Here is an 18,425-nt window from a genome sequence, read left to right on the forward strand (position 1 = left end):
CACATTAATAAATTGAGCACAAGGATGGATAATGTGCAGGACTCTTTTTTTTTAATATATTAAAGTAACAAATGATCCACTGGAATGATATGTCAATATAGTGATGATCTATTTGCCCAAAAAAACACACCCAATGCCTTTTATTAAATTCCTTCAAATTATTCATATCGTATGTGCCTGGACAGACATTTAAACTGGGCCTGGACATGATAGAACACAAAGTTTTGATCTTAAACAAAACATTGGGATTTGTAGGTTTATCAATTTTTTTTTATTTGTCAGATAAATATAGCTAATTGTATAAAAAAGTAGACTTCAGTGTTTAGAATACATTTCAACACTGTATTTACATCAAATATCTTCCTGAAAATATGGAAGTGTCTTTGAGTATTATATCAATTTCAAGTTTATATTAATATATAATAAAAGAAAAAAAAATTCAAGTTTATATTAATATATAATGTGACTTTGACCAGCTCTTGTTTCGTCACTTATTTGTGTTCTTTTGGGATGAACGGCGGAGAATGTGAAGCACCATTAGAATATGATCTCCTCATGCTTACCCCATTATGGAAAATCAAAAGAATGAGTAAAAACTGTCCTAAGTAATTCCATTGAAATGCCCAAACCCTAACAAATACATAAAACCACACTTTTCTTACACAAGTTTCAATGTATTTCATACACATTTTCTTTATAGTTTTGCCTGTACGTGCGCAGTCAAACACTGTCTTTGTCCCAGGTGTCGGTCTCTCCGCGTTGTCTCCTCCAGAGAGCTCGTGTTCGGGCCACCAGTCCAACGAGCCGGGCTGCGCGTCGCCCTGCTGGGCGTCACGGCCTCATGTCCCGGCAGCTGTATGGATCTGGTGAGTGCTCGGTTTCCTGTATGAATACTTAATGTCAACCACGTGGTGTGAAAGCAGACTGCAGCTTCTTTTGTTCAAATCAATCAAACCGGAGACGGGCAGAGAGCCGCTGAATCAGGAAATCACCGGTACAGTTTTGTTTCTTCGCTTGATGAAATTACAAATAACATGTTTTTGAAATCAGAGCGATTGTACGTATGCTAAAGTTAGAAGGTGTCCAGTGGAGAAAATATGTGAAAAGTTTTGTTCGTAGCATCCTTTCATGTCGCGTAGTTTCCATGTCTTTATTCCGAGTGCCTGCTAGCTTCCAGGAGCGTTAGCTTAATGAACCCACGAGCTATTCTGCTAATCTTAAACCAGTCCACTGGAGTCCGGGTTCCGAAGGACTCGCTGGTCCAGTAACGTACTAAATATGCCTCCTCGGTCGTGTGGCGGCACACCAGCTCTCATGTTTGTCTGTTACACGTCGACTAGCTTGTTACCGTCATGTGAACAAAGAGCGGCTAGCCGAGTGCAGCTAGCAGCTAACGCGAGTACCCGACGGAGCCCGGTCACTCAACGGGCTGCTGGCTGTCGGTCCCCAGCGCTAGTTTTCACCGGTTATTGGTCCGGCGGCTGTGGTCAGGGGCAACTGGAGACAACAGGCCACATGTTCTGGGTCAATGGTGGCTCCGTGACCAGAGAGGAAAACTTAATGTTACTTTAGCGTCCCGGTTACGGCGGTCTATTTAAAGTGTGTGTGTGTGTGTGTGTGTGTGTGTGTGTGTGTGTGTGTGTGTGTGTGTGTGTGTGCGTGTACGGTCCAGTCTGGACTGTTCTCTTAAAGTTCGGAAAGTTAATTTAACGGTGAGCAGAAGTGTAACAATGCTTCTTTAACAACAGCCGTCCGTCACATCTCCGTCAGGGGCTCACTCGTTGAGGGTTCGTAGTATTTGGAAGAACTCCAGCGGAACATTTTCACATTGCTTGTCATCAGCATTATTAACCGTGAATGCTTCTGTGAGTCATCATTTGTAGACATGCAGTACGACTTTGACAATTCTCAAATTGTGTTTTTGTCACATAAATTTAACATTGATCAAATTTCTATCCGTTTTCCTTGATGCTAATATTTCCCTCGCTGTGGCCAATAGCTCTTAGAAGTCAGTCCCAGTCTGAACTATGATGGTGACTGTCTGTAAACTGACCACTGCCTCTTTCCCATGAACAGCTTAGGATTTGAAAATGCCACGCAAGAAGGTGACCGATGTCTCAGGGAACGGTGGGGTGAAGAAGAAGAGGGCCAGTGGCAAAAGGAAAGAGAGGGACTTCAGCAGCGATGACGAGTTTGACTATGAACAAGAGAACAACAAGAAACCCGGCAAGCCGGCTGCCAAGTCTGGCCTGCAGCCAGTCACTGTGGCCGACGACGTCAAGGAGAAAATAGTGGGTTTGGGTTTGAGTTTGATACACTGTAGTAGAAGCTATTTCTAGAAGACTACCAGAAGTATATTTCTCGGCTCAAACGGTTCTTTCACCAATCTTTTTGCTTCATTCTGTGTATGGGCATTCCTGCCAGGAAAATAAGCTGATTGGGAATGTAATGTTTTTTAAACATTTGACACAAGAAGTCAGAATGTAAAATTAGTAAAACATAACAATCTGCAGATGTATTTGTCTTTTAGGAGTCATGTTTTCCCCTTTTGTGTACAACAGTCATGGCATTTGGTTTCATTAACATCTTTATCACTGATGACAGGACATATCATCTTTAGGAAGGGTTTTCTCATGTACTTGCAGTGTCTTCAAGAAGCTTATTTATGTCCATGGGGTCTACAAGGATGGATTGTTTATATAAGATTACAGAAAAATAGTAACTTGCATTATATTGAATAAAACAACCTTATTGTACAGTTCATCAGTTACTAGTTTAAAATTGAGGAAAATAAACCAAACGGGCCTAACTTTATAATCAGGATAATCAAAGTGTTATTACCCTAATTCCAGCATGACCATGAACCCGAATCACATGCTGGTTGATCCAGTTGTTGAACTTATTTTCATTGTGAGTCCAAGCGTCAACGTTACTTTTTTGTCATTAACCTTATTGTGTCCTTTCTACAGAAACTTGAGTGCTCAAAGGTTAAAGGTCAACTGCTCATCTTTGGAGCAACCAACTGGGATTTGATTGGAAGAAAGGAGGTGCCCAAACAACAAGGTAGACTATCATTTGATCTTTTTAGAATATAAAATAGCTGGATCAAGTCTACAAGTCCCTGTGGCTGTGATGTATGCCATGAATCAATACCTATCATATAAAAGTCATTGTACTTTGATATATTTTCAGTGAGAGAAATGTCTATTTATTTTTTTAGCACTTTGAACCTTTACTAAAGTGAGTGTAGTGGTCCTGTTTTCTGGAGATCAGTTGGTGTACAGGGTCTGTTATGGGCCCTGTTCCAGGTCTGTTACATGGTCTGTTACAAGGACTTACTCACTGGAGCTAGTTGTTGACGGTCACAGCCATGGCTGTGTGCAGCGTCCTGGAGTGTTGTCCCATCGTCCCTGTACAGACCAACATGGTTGCTTACTGGAGACACTTACAGAAGTACTTTGACAATGGACAATCAGCTAGTATCTGAACTTACACATTTTTACTGTTCTGATGATTAATAGATTCAACAAACAATATGTGTTCAGTAGTGAACTTTAGAGAGTTGTTGTGTGTATTTTTGAACTGTGGACAGATCCAGGTAAGCAGTTTCCCTTTGCCGCCAGTCTTTATGCTAAGCTAACCATGTCTGGACTCCAGTTGTGTGCTTAAAACTCAAATGACAATGTTAATATCCATCTGTCTCTCAGCTTTAATAAAACCTGGAGCAGGATGAGCCTCAATGACCATGTTACCGTGTTAGACACCCCTTCACAGCTGTGACGCAACATTTATCAGCCCCTGTAAGCTCCCAATGTTGGTAATATTTGGTAAATCCTATAAGATGTTCTCGGACACATTGGATGTGAGGGTTTCTGTGTGATGTATGGTACCTGACTCCTCACTGTGAAGTACAGCTGACGTGTGGGAGGTTGTACAGCCAGAAAGACAGAATCAATAACGAATTGATCGGGTTCTCGCAGTAGAGAATGAAATGACGACCACATGTTCGGCGTACATGCGTTTCTTTGTTTAGAATTCACAAGCCAAATACGGATTAAAGCCAGTGAGATTCCATTAATTGATTGTGACAGTAATGTCTATTCATAAGTATGCATGTTCTGTGCTGCCCCCCTGCAGCAGCCCACTGAGGCCTGAGGCAGGCTGTACTCTGCCTTGTTCCATCTTTGCCTCTCTTCTCTGGTACACACTGATAAATCTGCTTTGTTGAGACTGAAGGGGGTTGGGGGGTGTCAGCAGGAGCAGCTGCATAGACAAAGACCATCTCTAGATGGGCGAGAGGCTGCGCACCACACCACCAAACCCCATTCAAATCCTTCTTTTGTACTTCACTTAGATATGAAAGGGTTTCGTTGGGTATTTTTAGCACTTCTTGTGGAAGTGAAGCAGCAGTTTGTCTAGTCTTGAACCGCCTCCATCAAAAATACATAGAAACTGTCTTGTGATTTTAATTTAATTGTTTTACTGACTAATTTAGTGCCAAAGATTTCCCAATGACACTCATCATTGTACTGCTTAGAGGAAGAGTGCAGAGAGTTGATGCCCGTTAAAGTGACATGTTTTTATATAAACCCTTAGTGGTGATTATGAGGCCAGACTTAATTTATGAAGATGCTTTATATTATACAAGCTTCATGTAGTGTTCTCTCTTCTCATACAGAGAAAATGGGATAAATACAATAACGTTAGATCAGTTCATTTGTGTGTGTGGATATTATAAAGTGTTGGTTTGTGTCTTTCCAGTTGCTTTCCGCAACCTGGGCCAAAATCTGTGGGGTCCTCATCGCTACGGCTGTCTGAATGATGTCCAGGTCAGCTGTGTGGTGGCTGGGCCCTGTGCTGCACACAGTCTCCTCATGACCACTGAGGGCAAGCTGTGGAGCTGGGGTAAGTAGCATGCTGCAAATGATCTTCCTGCTCAAAGTATTGTCAGCCACACCAAACAAAGCTGGAGTAAATACCGCTTTCAGGACGTGGATCTGTGTGCCGGGGTTTTGAGTGCTCCATCACTGAGTTCTTGGTTTCTGACTTCCGCAGGTCGTAATGACAAAGGTCAACTGGGTCACGGAGACACCAAGCGTCTGGAGGCCCCCAAGTTGATCGAGGCCCTCGCAGAGCATACGATTGTTGCTGCAGCCTGTGGACGCAATCACACTCTGGCCCTAACAGGTAGACGGACCCGTGATGTGTGTTCTCTGTTGTGTTTTGGTTGGAGTAAAAACCGATTGTGGTAATTAGACACAGAATTAGTATGATTGTATTGAGAATGATTTGGAGCTTTGGATCAAACCGGAGTGAATGTTAGTTGCTACATGCGGCTGTGTTTGCTGACATCATTGTTCCTCCTCCTCAGAGGATGGCACTGCATACTCTTTTGGCGAGAACAAGCTGGGCCAGCTCGGCCAAGGCAACCAGACTGATGCAGTCCTCAGCCCAGCACCGGTAAGCGCTCACTGTCACACTGGGTACACGCCGCAGAGCCCGGGAGCGTATGGGCTCACACAGATATGTGATCCATACTGCTGCTGCTTATTTCAGCTCAGTGATATAATCTATATTTTATGGACAGAAAATAATGATATTTAGATGAACACAGACGGTGTGCATCAGAGGATGAACTGCAGTCGGAGCCATGTGTAAAAACACGTATACTTATCAGCACTACTCACCATGAAGCCTTTTGCTGACGGAGCAGAGCTCCATTGTACTCAAAGACTTGCACTAAAATGAGAATGGCGCTGGTCCGCCTTAAGTGAGCATCGACCTACGTTGTCATCAACTTTGGGGCAAGCGCCTGTTTGTAAAAGACTCTTAAAACGTGGCTGCAGCTCTGGTTTTAGTAAAGCTTCGGCTACTCTAGACAGGAAGTCAGTGGCATAGAAGGCTTCGTAAGATTAAATTAAATGTGATGCAACCGATGAGTTATTAAGCATCCCAGTTATCCTCCTGGTGATCAACACATCTGGGTGATGGGGTTGATGTGTTTCTGTTAACATCCCCGTCCTTGTCTTACACCCCCTCTCCTCTCTGTAGTTGACTGGGAACCTGCAGTCAGGTCTTCCAGCTCGGGTCTCCAAAGTTTGTTCCAAATACGCCAATCAGCTTTTTGAACTCTAGACCCACCAGCCTGGAGCGAGACGCTTTCAAGTGCAAAGCGAGCGTATAATTTATATTTTTGTGCTACGTGCCGCAATCCACAACCACTGTTGAATCCCAGACTCCATCAGTATTGCTATGAATGCATGAACCATTACATCCCTATTACGGACCAGAGAGTATGCAAAAATAGATTGAGTGAACACAAAAATAGACTATAGTAATTGATAGGAATGGTCCTCCTCTCTTCCTCCCTTTAGATTTCCTACAACGGCCAGCCCCTGGTGAAGGTGGCTTGTGGTGCTGAATTCAGCATGGTGGTGGACTGCAAAGGAAACCTGTACTCCTTCGGCTGCCCGGAGTACGGACAGCTGGGTACGCTCAGGATGTGCAGACGCACCCGTTGTTACTGTGACCGCTGTGTTGGTGTGTTAGAGTAACGTGGCGATGGAGGAGGTTTTTGCTTTCAGCTGATGAATGATGCAAGTCCAAACCAATGCTTTACATCAGCACCGCCTGTCAGCTGTAGGAACATGTCAGACATCTGAGGTCATTTAGAAAGTGTCAGTTTGTCCACCAGAAAGCACTGAGAAGTTCATTTTTCACACTGTTTTTGTTAAGTATTTCCTTATATTTTAAAACTCCTCTACGACCTTAACGTTTGCGTGGCTTATTCTGTATAACTCAATCGCTCTCCCATTGCAGGTCACAACAGTGACGGCAAGTTCATAGCTCGCGCCCAGCGCATCGAGTTTGATTGTGAACTCATCGCTCGCCGTGTCGCCATCTTCATTGAGAAGTCAAAGGATGGCCAGGTCATGCCCGTCCCCAACGTGGTGGTCCGAGATGTGGCCTGCGGGTCCAACCACACGGTGAGAAGCTACATATATTACTTTCATCTGAACCCAATCGTATTAAACAGCGGTCTTTCCATAGTTCACAAACTAATGCCATTGTCTTCACACTTTCAGCTGGTGCTGGACTCTCAGAAGCGAGTGTTCAGCTGGGGGTTTGGGGGTTACGGGCGTCTGGGTCACACGGAGCAGAAGGACGAGATGGTTCCTCGACTGGTCAAGCTGTTTGACTTTCCTGGGCGCGGCGCCAGTCAGATCTGTTCAGGCTACCAGTGTTCCTTCGCTGTCAGTGAGATGGGTAAGAAAAGATTGTGGTTTAAGAAACCCTGTGGATGCAGTCCCACTCGCTATGGTTTATTTTTCAGGATAAGGCTCTAGATGCTGAGTTCCTGTGGAGTCAGGTGAAAGTGATCAAGTAAACAGGTGGTGTGCTGCTGTACTGAAGCTGTCTGACCACTGTTATATTTGCAGGGGGGCTGTTTTTCTGGGGGGTGACAAACACTTCCAGAGAGTCAACCATGTACCCCAAAGCTGTGCAGGACCTGTGTGGGTGGAAGGTCCGCAGTCTGTCATGTGGGTGAGTGCTGCCTGACCCTTCAGTCCTCCCTCTGAGTGTTTAAAGCGATATTTTACCCTGAGTGCCTCTGAAGCCCTCAGCACACAGTTGGACAATCTGATATGCCGTGGCTCCTCTCTTGCTCTACATTGATGTGCAGTGGTTTTAGCTGACTGAGTGTGTTTTGTGTTTAACAGGAAGAGCAGCATCATTGTTGCTGCAGATGAGAGTACGATCAGCTGGGGCCCCTCGCCCACATTTGGAGAGTTGGTAAGACCTGAGGCCTCTACCGTGTACATGATACACAGTTCATAGTTGCTGAACTCTGTCAGTGGGGATGGAGCCAGGAGCTGAGTGTTTTCTTTTGTCCTTCAGGGATATGGAGATAACAAACCCAAATCCTCCACCACTGCCCAGGAGGTCAAGACCTTGGATGGCATCTACGTTGAGCAGGTAAATAGACACCAGTCAAAAGTTCTGGTCAGTGTCTAATAGAGGAAAAGATCAACATATCATACACCACTTAGGACTTCCACACTGTCTCTTTGCTGTCACACATCTGAACTTCACTTTGAGTTTGGTTCAGACTTGAGCAGCGATGAGTTAAGACATTGGTTTACAAGGGATGTCTGTGTCTTGTCCGATGCAATGCTGTCTATTCTGTCTGCTCTGCGCTTGTTTGAGGTGCACTGCCCTCTGGGGAAAGATGGAGTGACACTTGGTGTTTTTGCAGGTGGTGATGGGCTACTGTCACTCTCTGGTGATTGCCAGACAGGACACTGAGCAGGAACAAGAGAGACTGAAAAAGCTGCCGGAGTACAACCCCCGAACAATCTGATCGGGCCTCCGACAGCAACACCTCAACCCCTTTTCACCGGAGCAGAGACCAGCGACGCTCATCAGGAACACCTGGCCTGTTTAGTCACTGCTGGTGTCATAGCGGGATGGTTGAGTTCAGGGGGGAGGCGCTCACAAGGCCGAAGGATTTCCACACATCTCAACAACCAGCAAACGGGCTCTAACGATTTGGACAGTGTAATCAGAGAAAATGGGACCGGAGACGACAGTCTCTGGATGGTCCAGCTCTCACAATGAATGGTCAAGATATCTCCACTTCCCACCTTGAGTGAACCTGCAACAGTTTGCTCCAAGCACTTCACACCTAGTAGAGGTGTGCTTCCCAAAAACCCCGTTCCATTTTATAATACAGCCAAACATTCATGTCTTGTTCTGTTGTTTTTCTTTGTTGCAGTATATAAAATAGCGTTTGTCACATTTACGGGTGCTATGACAGGACCCTCGGTCTTTTCCTACTGAGGGTTTTTCAAAGACCAATGCTCCATATCTGTGCCTTTTTCTACGTGTATGTTCAGGATATGGAAGTGTTGTTTGTCGTTCAGAGGGTCAGCTGACGCCTCAGCTTCAGTGGGTATGGCAGTCTGAGCTGGTGCGTGCTGCTGCCACGGATTACAATCAGGATTTGAACGTGATGTTCTTAGTTGGTGCACTTGACGGTTACATTCCTTTTATCTTCTTCAGTGTTTGCATCCAGTATGCACACCTCAGTCCTTCCAAGACCACAGGGTCTGCTAGATCTCGTCTTTGCTATTATTAACTATTCCAACGCTAAAAGCGGTTTCACAAGCAAGTCAGAACCTTTTGAACCGATAAATGCACTGTCTCTAAATATAGCAAGGTGTGCTGGAAGTGAAGGCATGTTCTTGTTTTAAAAACGGCAGAGGTGTTTTCCTCCTACCTGTACTGCTTTCTTTTTTATGGTGAAATTTCTCTGGGTTACTTGTTTTTTTTTTCATTGAAATGGTTAAATAAAGATTCATGTGAATTGATATTGATTTATTTTTTTTATTGTCCTCACTTCTGACACAATGTGCTCTCTCCCTTTAGTCTTAACTTCACAAGCTGCAAATAAACTACTCGTATTTCTAGTCTTCCACCCACTCAAAGCCCTCAAGGTGCATGGTGTCTCACCTGCCCAGGTGGAGGCACAGCACACTGGAGGCACAGCTAAGGGAGCAACTTAGAGTTAAGTGTCTAAACCAAAAACGTGGACTAGAGGCGGGGATTTGCCCCACCAAGAAGTCATTATAATCTTTGTACCAGTGTTCAGCCACCAAGTTGTGTTGAGTCTTGTCGGGTCACAGCTCTGAGTGCTTTATTTACCTCAAACTAGAATCGCTGAGCAGTCTGTGACATCGTCCAACTGTCATTTCATCCATCATGTCTCCGGACTATCGCAGGCCCAATTCATTCACTCATGCGTCAATTGAAGCCCAACTCAAAAGCCCAGAGCTTTCACCCACATGTCATTATCTTCATCAGCAGACTGATAACATGACCATGATTAATTTAACAACATTTAATCCATGTACCATGCAGCCTCTTACTCTGATGGTCATCATTTATGTCTCGTCACGTTTGAATTGCTTTGCTCTGGCTCAGTATTTGCAGCGTCTCAGCTGCAACATCAGTTACTTTCACTTTTTAATGAATGCTTTTATTCAGACGTCTTTTTAGCACCCAAGACGGAAAATTCACATTTCTCATACTGGACTTCAACAGTTGACTTGAGTGGGACAGTATCTGTACTCCTGCAGGCTTTTCTTTATGGCCATCTTAAACATGTTTCTGATAAAACCTTTACGCACCAACGTGTGACATTTGGGTTCTTATGTGAACCTCGTTGGTCTGTGGCAGTCCTGAAGCTCCGTCACACCCTGACAGAAAAGAAAACACTGGGACACCCATTCTGTACTGTAAAACAACATTTATTTAAATGTACAAAATCTGATGAATTGTCAATTTAATCTTCATCTTCCTCCTCCTCTTCATCCTGGTTGATCTGGAAGTAGCGGAGCTCGTAGCTCTCCTTGGTGTTGGCCACCACGCGCAGCCAGTCACGAAGATTGTTCTTCTTCAGGTACTTCTTGGTCAGATACTTCAGATATCTGTAAAACAGATAAACAGTGTCACATCCAAGACAACTAGATACTACAAATACTGAAGCTTCAGCAAGTAGTTTCATCTTTGGTTCTCAGTGATTTACACCTCTCGAACAGCTTAGTGCAATCCAATATGAAGCAGCAGTTTAACAAATCCCACTCTGATTACTCCATTCTTTTCCTCATTGATCCATCTGTCAAAGAATCATTTCGTTGAGGTTTTGCCCGATAACGTTCTAAAACCTAAAAACACCTAGTTTCTACTTTTTACATTACATTACAGGTCATGAAGCTGACGCTTTTATCCAAAGCGACTTACAATAAGTGCATTTCAACCGTAAGTACGACGTAGGAACAATAAGAATCAAGATAGAACAATTTCTCAAATAAAGTCAAACTGCTAAGTGCTATCAGTAGGAGCCATCAAAGTGCTGCCTAAGTGCTTCCGTCATTGTCTTTATTCAAGGTATAGTCGAAAAAGGTGAGTTTTTAGTTTGCGGCGGAAACTAAAAACTACTTTCTACTTGACAGCGGTATGCAGAGAGAAGCACACAGCTCAGGCACACTGGACTTTGGGATTGATTTTCTTCTCAGTGAGACTTATTTCAAAAGAATAGTTTGGGAAACATGTTGGAAACTAGCAACTGCTCACTCATGAGCATTCCTCTCTCGTTTGTGTGTGTCCGATGGCAGCCACACAGACAGTGCAACCTGCACTATGGCTGAAGTGGAGTAGCTCATATCTCTCTGCCTCATTCTGAACACTGCTAATGCCTACGGCCTCACGCCACACTGCAGGTAGGGCAAGTCAAATTCCACGCCGGGCTACTAAATCTAGCAAGTCACTGTTCCAACTGGGGAAGTAAAAAACTAAAACATTAACGTTGATCTCTGCAGTAACAGAAAATCACAATGTGACATTATTATTATTATTATTATCAGTTACAATGATCTCTAAAAGGATTGAGAACAGAAAACTAAAGCCTGTTTGTTTATATTTAACAGCATCAAATTAACTAATAAATGAAAAGATAACAGCTAGGAGCTTTTTTAAATGAAGTCTACGCCAACCAGTCAGACCTGGTGGACCAAATGCCACCAAGCCATACCAGAGAGGAGACCCCAGATAAAAGCTATATGCTAACACAGCTATGTCCTCAGGCTACTCCACTACCCAGCATTCAGCTGGCTGTCTGATGTTCGGTTACAGGGAAAGAAAACTACTACTACTACTACTACTACTCCTACTACTACTTTGGTTTTCTTGTTTGTTGTGTGTTACAGATGGTCTCCAACTGTATTTCTTTGTGCATCCCTGTGTTGCAGAAGGCCAATACAGCACCCTTGAATTGAAATAGCAGAGACTAACAATTCAAGACAGAAGACAAAGGCAAACTCATGATCACAGGTTCTAATTCACAAATAAATGAAACAGACGAAATCGACCTCTGTCGTTTTTGTGATGGATCACTGAGCTGCCAGCCCAGGTTTCTTTGTCATTAGTGAATTACTACTAGTATTACTGGAAACATTAATGGATTATTAAAATAGTCATTAGTTGCAGCCCGAATTATGTCTTCTGCTGCATTTACCTGCATTAACAGGAGTTTCTATCGGCTATCTGGACACAGATTGCATGTCAGTCCCAGGCGGGGCTCTTTGGGCTCAGGACAAGCATATTGTGGGATTGTGCAGGCCAACATGGATGCACTAGTGTCCCCCAAAGACTCCAAAACCTCTCTTGGGACTTGGCCCAGTCTAGCAGATTATGGACTGGGTTCCAGTTCTTATATACTGCATTCATACCATATCAGACCCGGCAGACACAGTTCTAGTCCTCCATTCATTTGAATGTAATTCGTGTGTTCAACCTGCATGGTTGGGACCGCAGGAGGCAGCAAAAAAGAAACAACAACAACACAGAAGCTTATGGTGAAAACATCAAATTCAGAATTGAAGTTTGTAGAAACCCGACGTCATGCTGCTAGTCATGTCATCAGAGATCCAGAGCTGTACAACCCAAGCAGAGGGAACACAACACGTCAGCTATTCAGTGACACACACTGCGCTATATTACAGCAACATTAGTGTAAATGCAGCCTTATGGAAAGGCACTGAACCCATGAAGCCTAGTGTGTGGTCTACATAGTAAAAGGGAGAAGGACAGAATCACGACCTGCATGGAGGCTCGAAGTGGTGCCGGCGCTTAGTCATGTATTTATGTGAGCGCATTTCAGTAAATATTTTGCTGCCAAATCAACCTTTTTTTCTATAATGCATAAAATACTTTACTTGTTTCTTTACAGATCTATCTTGTACAAAGGTTAATAAAGGAGGCCATGAATATGAGATATGAGCTTACAGATAATTACGTGCCCTCCTCGGCATTTTGGAGGCTGGTTTATGATGTCCGCTGGTTGCACGCGCCCTCTTCACAGTACATTTTGTTTATACACTCTCTCGCTCTTTGGACAATAATGCAATGAACAGCGTGATTAACATATTCATGCTGGAAGCTGGCGTGCCATCTGTTGAGGCTAAAGTGTAAAACTAAGCTTTACTTTATGGCAGCCCCATCCCTCTGACATAGCTCCACAGATCGCTGTGTGTGCATGTGAGTAATACATAATAGTGTAAAATGCTCCAATGAGGGATTGATAAAGTACTTCTATAAAATCACAAGGCTGCATGTCTCAGACTTGGAAAGCTGTGTTCAGTTTAAAGAGGTCTATGGCCCAGTAAAGCACATAAGCAGGTGATGAAGTGTGTGACTGACCTTTTAGAGAAGGGCACCTCAGAGGAGACTGTGATCTTGCTCTTGCTCCTCTCGATGGAGACCACGCCGTTACCCAGGTTGCCGGCTTTCCCGTTCACCTTGATGCGCTCCTGAAGAAACTGCTCCTGGAAACGACATGTTTATGGAAACATCACACACCACTAAAAATCACAATGTTCAGATTCAATATCGACAATTTGTGGCAAATATTCATACCAGCAACAGTTAAGTCTAAATAGGATGGATTGTCATTTCTGTGCGGAAATCAGCAATAATTATTATGTTTTCATCTCGTAAACAGACCAAACTAGCTGCTAATTGAGGAACTCCGATGAGTGGACTTACGAAGTTGGCAGCGTCCATGATGCCATCTTCAACAGGATGTGTGCAGTCCAGCGTGAACTTCAGGACCTGCTTCTTCTTCTTACCACCTTTACTGGTGTTCTGCTTCTTCTGCTAACGAAACAACACATTTACTCGGGGTCAGCTATAACAACACATTACTATACAGGGGGTCAGCTATAGGAACACATTCACTAAACATGGGTCAGCTATAACAACACATTTACTATACAGGGGTCAGCTATAACACATTTACTATACAGGGGTCAGCTATAACACATTTACGATACAGGGGTCAGCTATAACACATTTACCATAAAGGGGTCTGCTATAAAACAACATGGCGCCTTATAGACAGGAAGGCTGCCTCGTCAAAAAAACAGAACCAGTCTCTAAAGACAACAACGTGTTTTCAGGGGTTGATAACAAGCTGTGACGTTACAGGAAGTCAACAACCCTAATGAAGAACTTCCATAATAATAAACCAATGTATTCGTTCCGAGCTCTGTGTGCGTTGACTTCATGATGAAAGCAAGCATAAGTTGGATCTAACTTGAATACAGGTCCTAGACCTGGCGTAAACGTGCTGGTGCTAACCGTTGCATCATCTCAATGACGTCGGGTATCAGCCATAGCCTTTGTTCAACTTATTCGACTAAACTGCTGTCATGTAGCCACCAAGCTAGCGGCTACCACCGTGGAGGCTGACGGTCTAGGACCGATCCACCCTGTGCGGCTACCGCGAGCAGGAGGCAGCTGTAGGCCGCAAAACAAGACCTGTGTGCTCATAAAAACCTTCAAACCCCAACACGAACCCTGCATGTGGACCATGTGTTTCCCCCGAACTGTCGTCTAACCCCGCTCGTTTTCTCTGGTTTTAACAACGGAAATCTACATCTATTTTATCTATTCTAGTCGATTTGTTAACACGCGACTTTACTTACAATAGGCGCCATGGCGGAGAAGCTAGCGGAAAGGGAGAAGAGGCTGTGCGCATGCGTAACATGTAATAATCAAACGCCAAACTATGGATTGAATCCATGCATCTGGGATTGATTAACAACTGAATTGTGTTCACACTTTTACCTTTTTGTTTTTTATCTGGTCCCTGCTATAACGTATATATATATATATATATATATATATATATATATATATATATATATATATATATATATATATATATATATATATATATATATATATATATATATATATATATGCTGCTAGAACTTATATGTGCATACACACTACACACATATTTACAGGTATCCCCGTTCAATTTAATTCAGGTTATTTTGTATAGCCAAAATTACAAATTTGCCTTGTAGGGCTCTTCAATCTTCACATACAACATCCCTGTACCAGGACCTCACATTGGATCAGGAAAAACTCAAACCTAAAAAACAGAAAAGGAAGAAACCTTCAGGCGAGCAACCGAGGAGGATTTCTCTCTCCGGATGGACAGAAGCTGTAGATGTCATGTGACCAGAATGAGCAATGTAACAGAGTTACAGCACATTACATGAATATGTCAGAAATGATTCATATGAGGAGTAGACATGGACCACGATCCAGATAATCACGATCCATGTCCGATGTCATGAATTTAATTGAATGTTATTAAAATGTCACAGTTCAGTACTACATAAAAGGATCATTGTATGCTAAATCAAAATATCATTAAAAAAATGTCATAAACTAGAAATACTTGATGCTAGTATACCACTGCCAAGTAGTCATGTTAGTCATTTCAAGATGTCATCATTTTATTTCATATTAGACATTTGTGTAAAATTGCTGTGATGAATTCTTAAGTCATGCTAAAAGCGTGTTTTGTGAGGTCACAGAGACTTTGACCTTTGAACATCAACTTCTGATCAGTTCAGCCTTGAGTGTAAGTGGATGTAAGTCGCAAATGTGAAGGAATCCCCTTCAGTCAGAAGACGAAGAAAAAAGAAACTTTATTTGTCATATTACATACTTTTTACATGAAATTTGCATTCAACCCATCTAAAGCAATTTAGGAGCAGTGGGCTGCTGAAAAGCAATTAAGGGTTCAGTGTGTTGCTCAAGGACACTTCGACATGAGAGGTTCATGAGGATGGAGTGGTGGAATAAAGAAAGCCATCACATTAAATTCACAGAACATTAATTCCTTGGCTCCCTGGAGAGCGATCTGACATTCTTTCAACATTTCTCCACAGTTGTATCGACAAACACATTTCTTAACAAGACACAGTGCTGGTACACTTTTCATGGCATACTATACTATTTCATATACTGCAAGTTTTCAATGGATCTCCCCATTTTGTAATAATTCAAGTCTTATGGTGACTATGTGTGGGGATGGAGTGCCATCTGTTGGGCTTCAGAATACACTGCACTAAGTGTCTGAGTAATACTGTCGTTGCTATTCTAACATAACTGTATTATTTCTTATTATTGTAGTCTACATTATAATGGAGGAAGATCACATCAACGTGGTCAAGTTCTTTGAGCGCTTTGAACATAAGGGACAGACTTGTCTGGCATTTGAGATTCTAGAAATGAGTCTTTATGGCATGGTTGGAGATTGAGAAACCACTTGCTCCGAACGAGATCTGCTCAATCACAAAGCTGGTATGTATTATTGTTGTATGGAACCAATTGTGTATTATTCTATATAGCAATTACTAATCAATGAACATAAAAAAAATACGATAGCACATGGAAAACTCAATCCCAAATGTATCTTCTTGCAGCTTTTGGTGGCCTTGGATGCCCTCGAGGGTCTCGGTATCCTGCATATAGTTATCAAACTTGAAAATGTTATCTTTGTTTATTTGCAGGATCAGCCCCTTAAGATGAAATTAATAGACTTTGAGGAAGCCATTCCTACCTCTAAAGTTAAGCCAGAAATGACGCTTCAGCCGACTGGGTACAAGTGTGTTTATCCTTCCTTCTTCTCAGCATCCATGTTGTGCTCTTGGTCATCAACTCTTGCCAAGAGCTCTCATCTTTTGCACTTGTCTTGCTTCCTCAGAGCTCCAGAAGTTGCCTTTGGCCTTCTTTTCACCGAGATATAGATGTGTGGGGAGTCTGCAGCATCCGGGCCTTCCTCCATCTGGCTGACTATATCTTCCCTGTCAACTGTGACTATCAGATGATATGTCAGCTCCCTCAGACAAATGTCGAGAACCAAGTGGATACTGTATATTTCGCCTGCAGATGAAGTGCACAGTTGAGGTTGAACCCGAGGACCTCCTGCTCTGTGCTGGGATACATACGCAGTGTTTTTTTAGACTGATGGTAGAGCTTACAGCACCTGGTGTTCTCAGGCAGTCTCCCATCCAAGTACTGACCAGATCCAACACTGCTTAGCCTCCGAGATCAGACGTGTTCAGGGTGGTATGGCCGTAAGCAAAGAGCCATCCTACCAAAGAGATTTTTAAAAGGTTCTATGCTGTGAACTCTGGGTTCTCTGCTCGGACCTCAGGGTCCTATGCTCCCAGGGTTCTGTGCTCTGACATAAAGGTTCTATGTTCTGAATTCTGGGTTCTATGCTCGGGCCTCAGGGTTCTATGCTCCCAGGGTTCTGTGCTCTGACATAAAGGTTCTATGATCTCAACTCTGCGTTCTATGTTCGGTTCTCTGATCTCAACTCTGCGTTCTATGTTCGGTTCTCTGATCTCCAGGTTATATGCTCTGCCCTCAGGGTTCTATGCTCTGACCTCAGGGTACTATACTCTGACCTCAGCTAGTTCCTAAATGAAGACGAGCTCCAGGACCAGCCCGTCAACAGCCAGCACACCAGAGAACTGAGTTGACTGAGACGATGTCCGCCGCTCTTCTCCGCATGTTGCAGGCTGTGTGGTTAATGGTGGAGGTGTCATGTGTCCTGCTCAGCCGGGCCACAAACATCTCCAACTGGACCTCTCCTCCCTTAAGGAAAATGAACACCTCCACCTAAAAAGCCACTCTCTACACAGACGTACTCTTCAGCCCTAATATACAGGCACGGATCCAGAAGCTGAAGACCACCTACAAGGTCTCCGAGCCGAGCAGCTAGCGCTCTCAATAGGGTGGCGGGCCTTTTTATGCTGCTGCGTCTATTGGAGGCGGCAGCAATCAGCAGCCACCATCAAAAAGGGCATACATTATAAGTGCCCTCCAAGAGTGTTTTTCTGGCACTACATATATTGTTTAAAAGGTTGATCAGATGTGAGTTATGCGATATTGTCCGTAAAGGATAGTCAACAGAGGTTTTCTAACTGGGTCAGAGGAGAAAGCCCCCTCTACTTTGGTAAAGTGAGTGAAGGGAAGACTATGCGTGATGTCGGCTCTTCCTCGGGTTCCTCTACACCCACAAGACCCCCACATTATGCCTCAGTGGCTAGTAGGGTATTCATGTCAGACTGGTTAACTAGACGTTAGAGCCACTTGGCTCAGAGCACAACCATGCTTGGGCATGGAGATGCTAGTGGCCAGTGGAGATCGTCTCCGACTCCTGTGTGTACTTGGACAGCTGCTTGGTTCGAGACTATCACGAAATCGGTGCCCGGACTGATTTCTGTTATTTACGGTGAGGTTGGGACCCGTGTTGGTTTGGGCCCAGCTGGAAGTACATCTCATCTCTACGGTCTCCATCTTAGGTTTTAACTAACCAAACCATTTTAGACGCAGCATATAGGAAGTAGAAATAATAGTTAACTGGATGTAACTCCAGTTCTTATGCGAGTTCTTTTCAATACTGTTTGGCATGATGGACTGCCACTATAGTCGAGTATTGACGAGTGATGAAGGAAGACATGCAATAAAGACATAACCACATCTGCAGCAGG

The 18,425-nt window shown here is 43.6% G+C and overlaps 2 protein-coding genes and 1 pseudogene across 6 annotated transcripts; 1 reads left to right on the plus strand and 2 right to left on the minus strand.

Annotated features, from left to right (window-relative positions):
• The first annotated feature begins 737 nt into the window (after positions 1-737).
• On the plus strand, positions 738-9,371 carry rcc2 (regulator of chromosome condensation 2). 4 transcript variants are annotated; one of them, XM_068597123.1, is made up of 13 exons: positions 738-866; positions 2,077-2,291; positions 2,970-3,063; positions 4,762-4,905; positions 5,056-5,187; positions 5,372-5,460; positions 6,375-6,489; positions 6,820-6,986; positions 7,086-7,266; positions 7,440-7,545; positions 7,722-7,794; positions 7,900-7,977; positions 8,258-9,371. In XM_068597123.1, the coding sequence occupies exons 2-13, from the start codon at positions 2,091-2,093 to the stop codon at positions 8,360-8,362; spliced, it is 1,485 nt and encodes a 494-aa protein (XP_068453224.1). In that variant the 5' UTR covers positions 738-866; positions 2,077-2,090; the 3' UTR covers positions 8,363-9,371. The 4 variants fall into 4 exon arrangements, with proteins under 4 accessions (XP_068453224.1, XP_068453223.1, XP_068453226.1 ...); XM_068597122.1 differs by lacking the exon at positions 738-866 and adding an exon at positions 880-994; XM_068597125.1 differs by lacking the exon at positions 738-866 and adding an exon at positions 1,348-1,712.
• A 918-nt stretch (positions 9,372-10,289) lies between these two features.
• On the minus strand, positions 10,290-14,606 carry LOC137800110 (large ribosomal subunit protein eL22). Of its 2 annotated transcripts, none has more exons than XM_068597137.1 (4): positions 14,547-14,606; positions 13,606-13,716; positions 13,261-13,385; positions 10,290-10,490 (listed from the first exon to the last, which is right to left on the minus strand). In XM_068597137.1, the coding sequence occupies exons 1-4, from the start codon at positions 14,556-14,558 to the stop codon at positions 10,346-10,348; spliced, it is 393 nt and encodes a 130-aa protein (XP_068453238.1). In that variant the 5' UTR covers positions 14,559-14,606; the 3' UTR covers positions 10,290-10,345. The 2 variants fall into 2 exon arrangements, with proteins under 2 accessions (XP_068453238.1, XP_068453239.1); XM_068597138.1 differs by having other exon boundaries at positions 13,606-13,713; positions 14,547-14,586.
• Positions 14,607-16,897: 2,291 nt separating this feature from the next.
• Positions 16,898-17,006, minus strand: LOC137801228 (5S ribosomal RNA; annotated as a pseudogene).
• Between the last annotated feature and the right edge of the window lie 1,419 nt (positions 17,007-18,425).

Source organism: Clinocottus analis, unplaced genomic scaffold (genome assembly GCF_023055335.1).
Source record: "Clinocottus analis isolate CAN_PGR_092001 unplaced genomic scaffold, fCliAna1.0.p SCAF_4, whole genome shotgun sequence".
Classification (NCBI taxonomy): domain Eukaryota; kingdom Metazoa; phylum Chordata; class Actinopteri; order Perciformes; family Cottidae; genus Clinocottus; species Clinocottus analis.

Coding starts and splice junctions, on each gene's coding strand:
- rcc2 (XM_068597123.1), top strand. CDS start 2,091: ATGCCACGCAAGAAGGTGACCGATGTCTCAGGGAACGGTGGGGTGAAG. Junction 7,795..7,899: donor CGCCCACATTTGGAGAGTTG/GTAAGACCTGAG, acceptor TTTGTCCTTCAG/GGATATGGAGATAACAAACC. Junction 7,978..8,257: donor ATGGCATCTACGTTGAGCAG/GTAAATAGACAC, acceptor GTGTTTTTGCAG/GTGGTGATGGGCTACTGTCA.
- LOC137800110 (XM_068597137.1), bottom strand. Junction 13,386..13,605: donor TCATGGACGCTGCCAACTTC/GTAAGTCCACTC, acceptor TGTCGTTTCCAG/GAGCAGTTTCTTCAGGAGCG. Junction 10,491..13,260: donor GAGGTGCCCTTCTCTAAAAG/GTCAGTCACACA, acceptor TCTGTTTTACAG/ATATCTGAAGTATCTGACCA.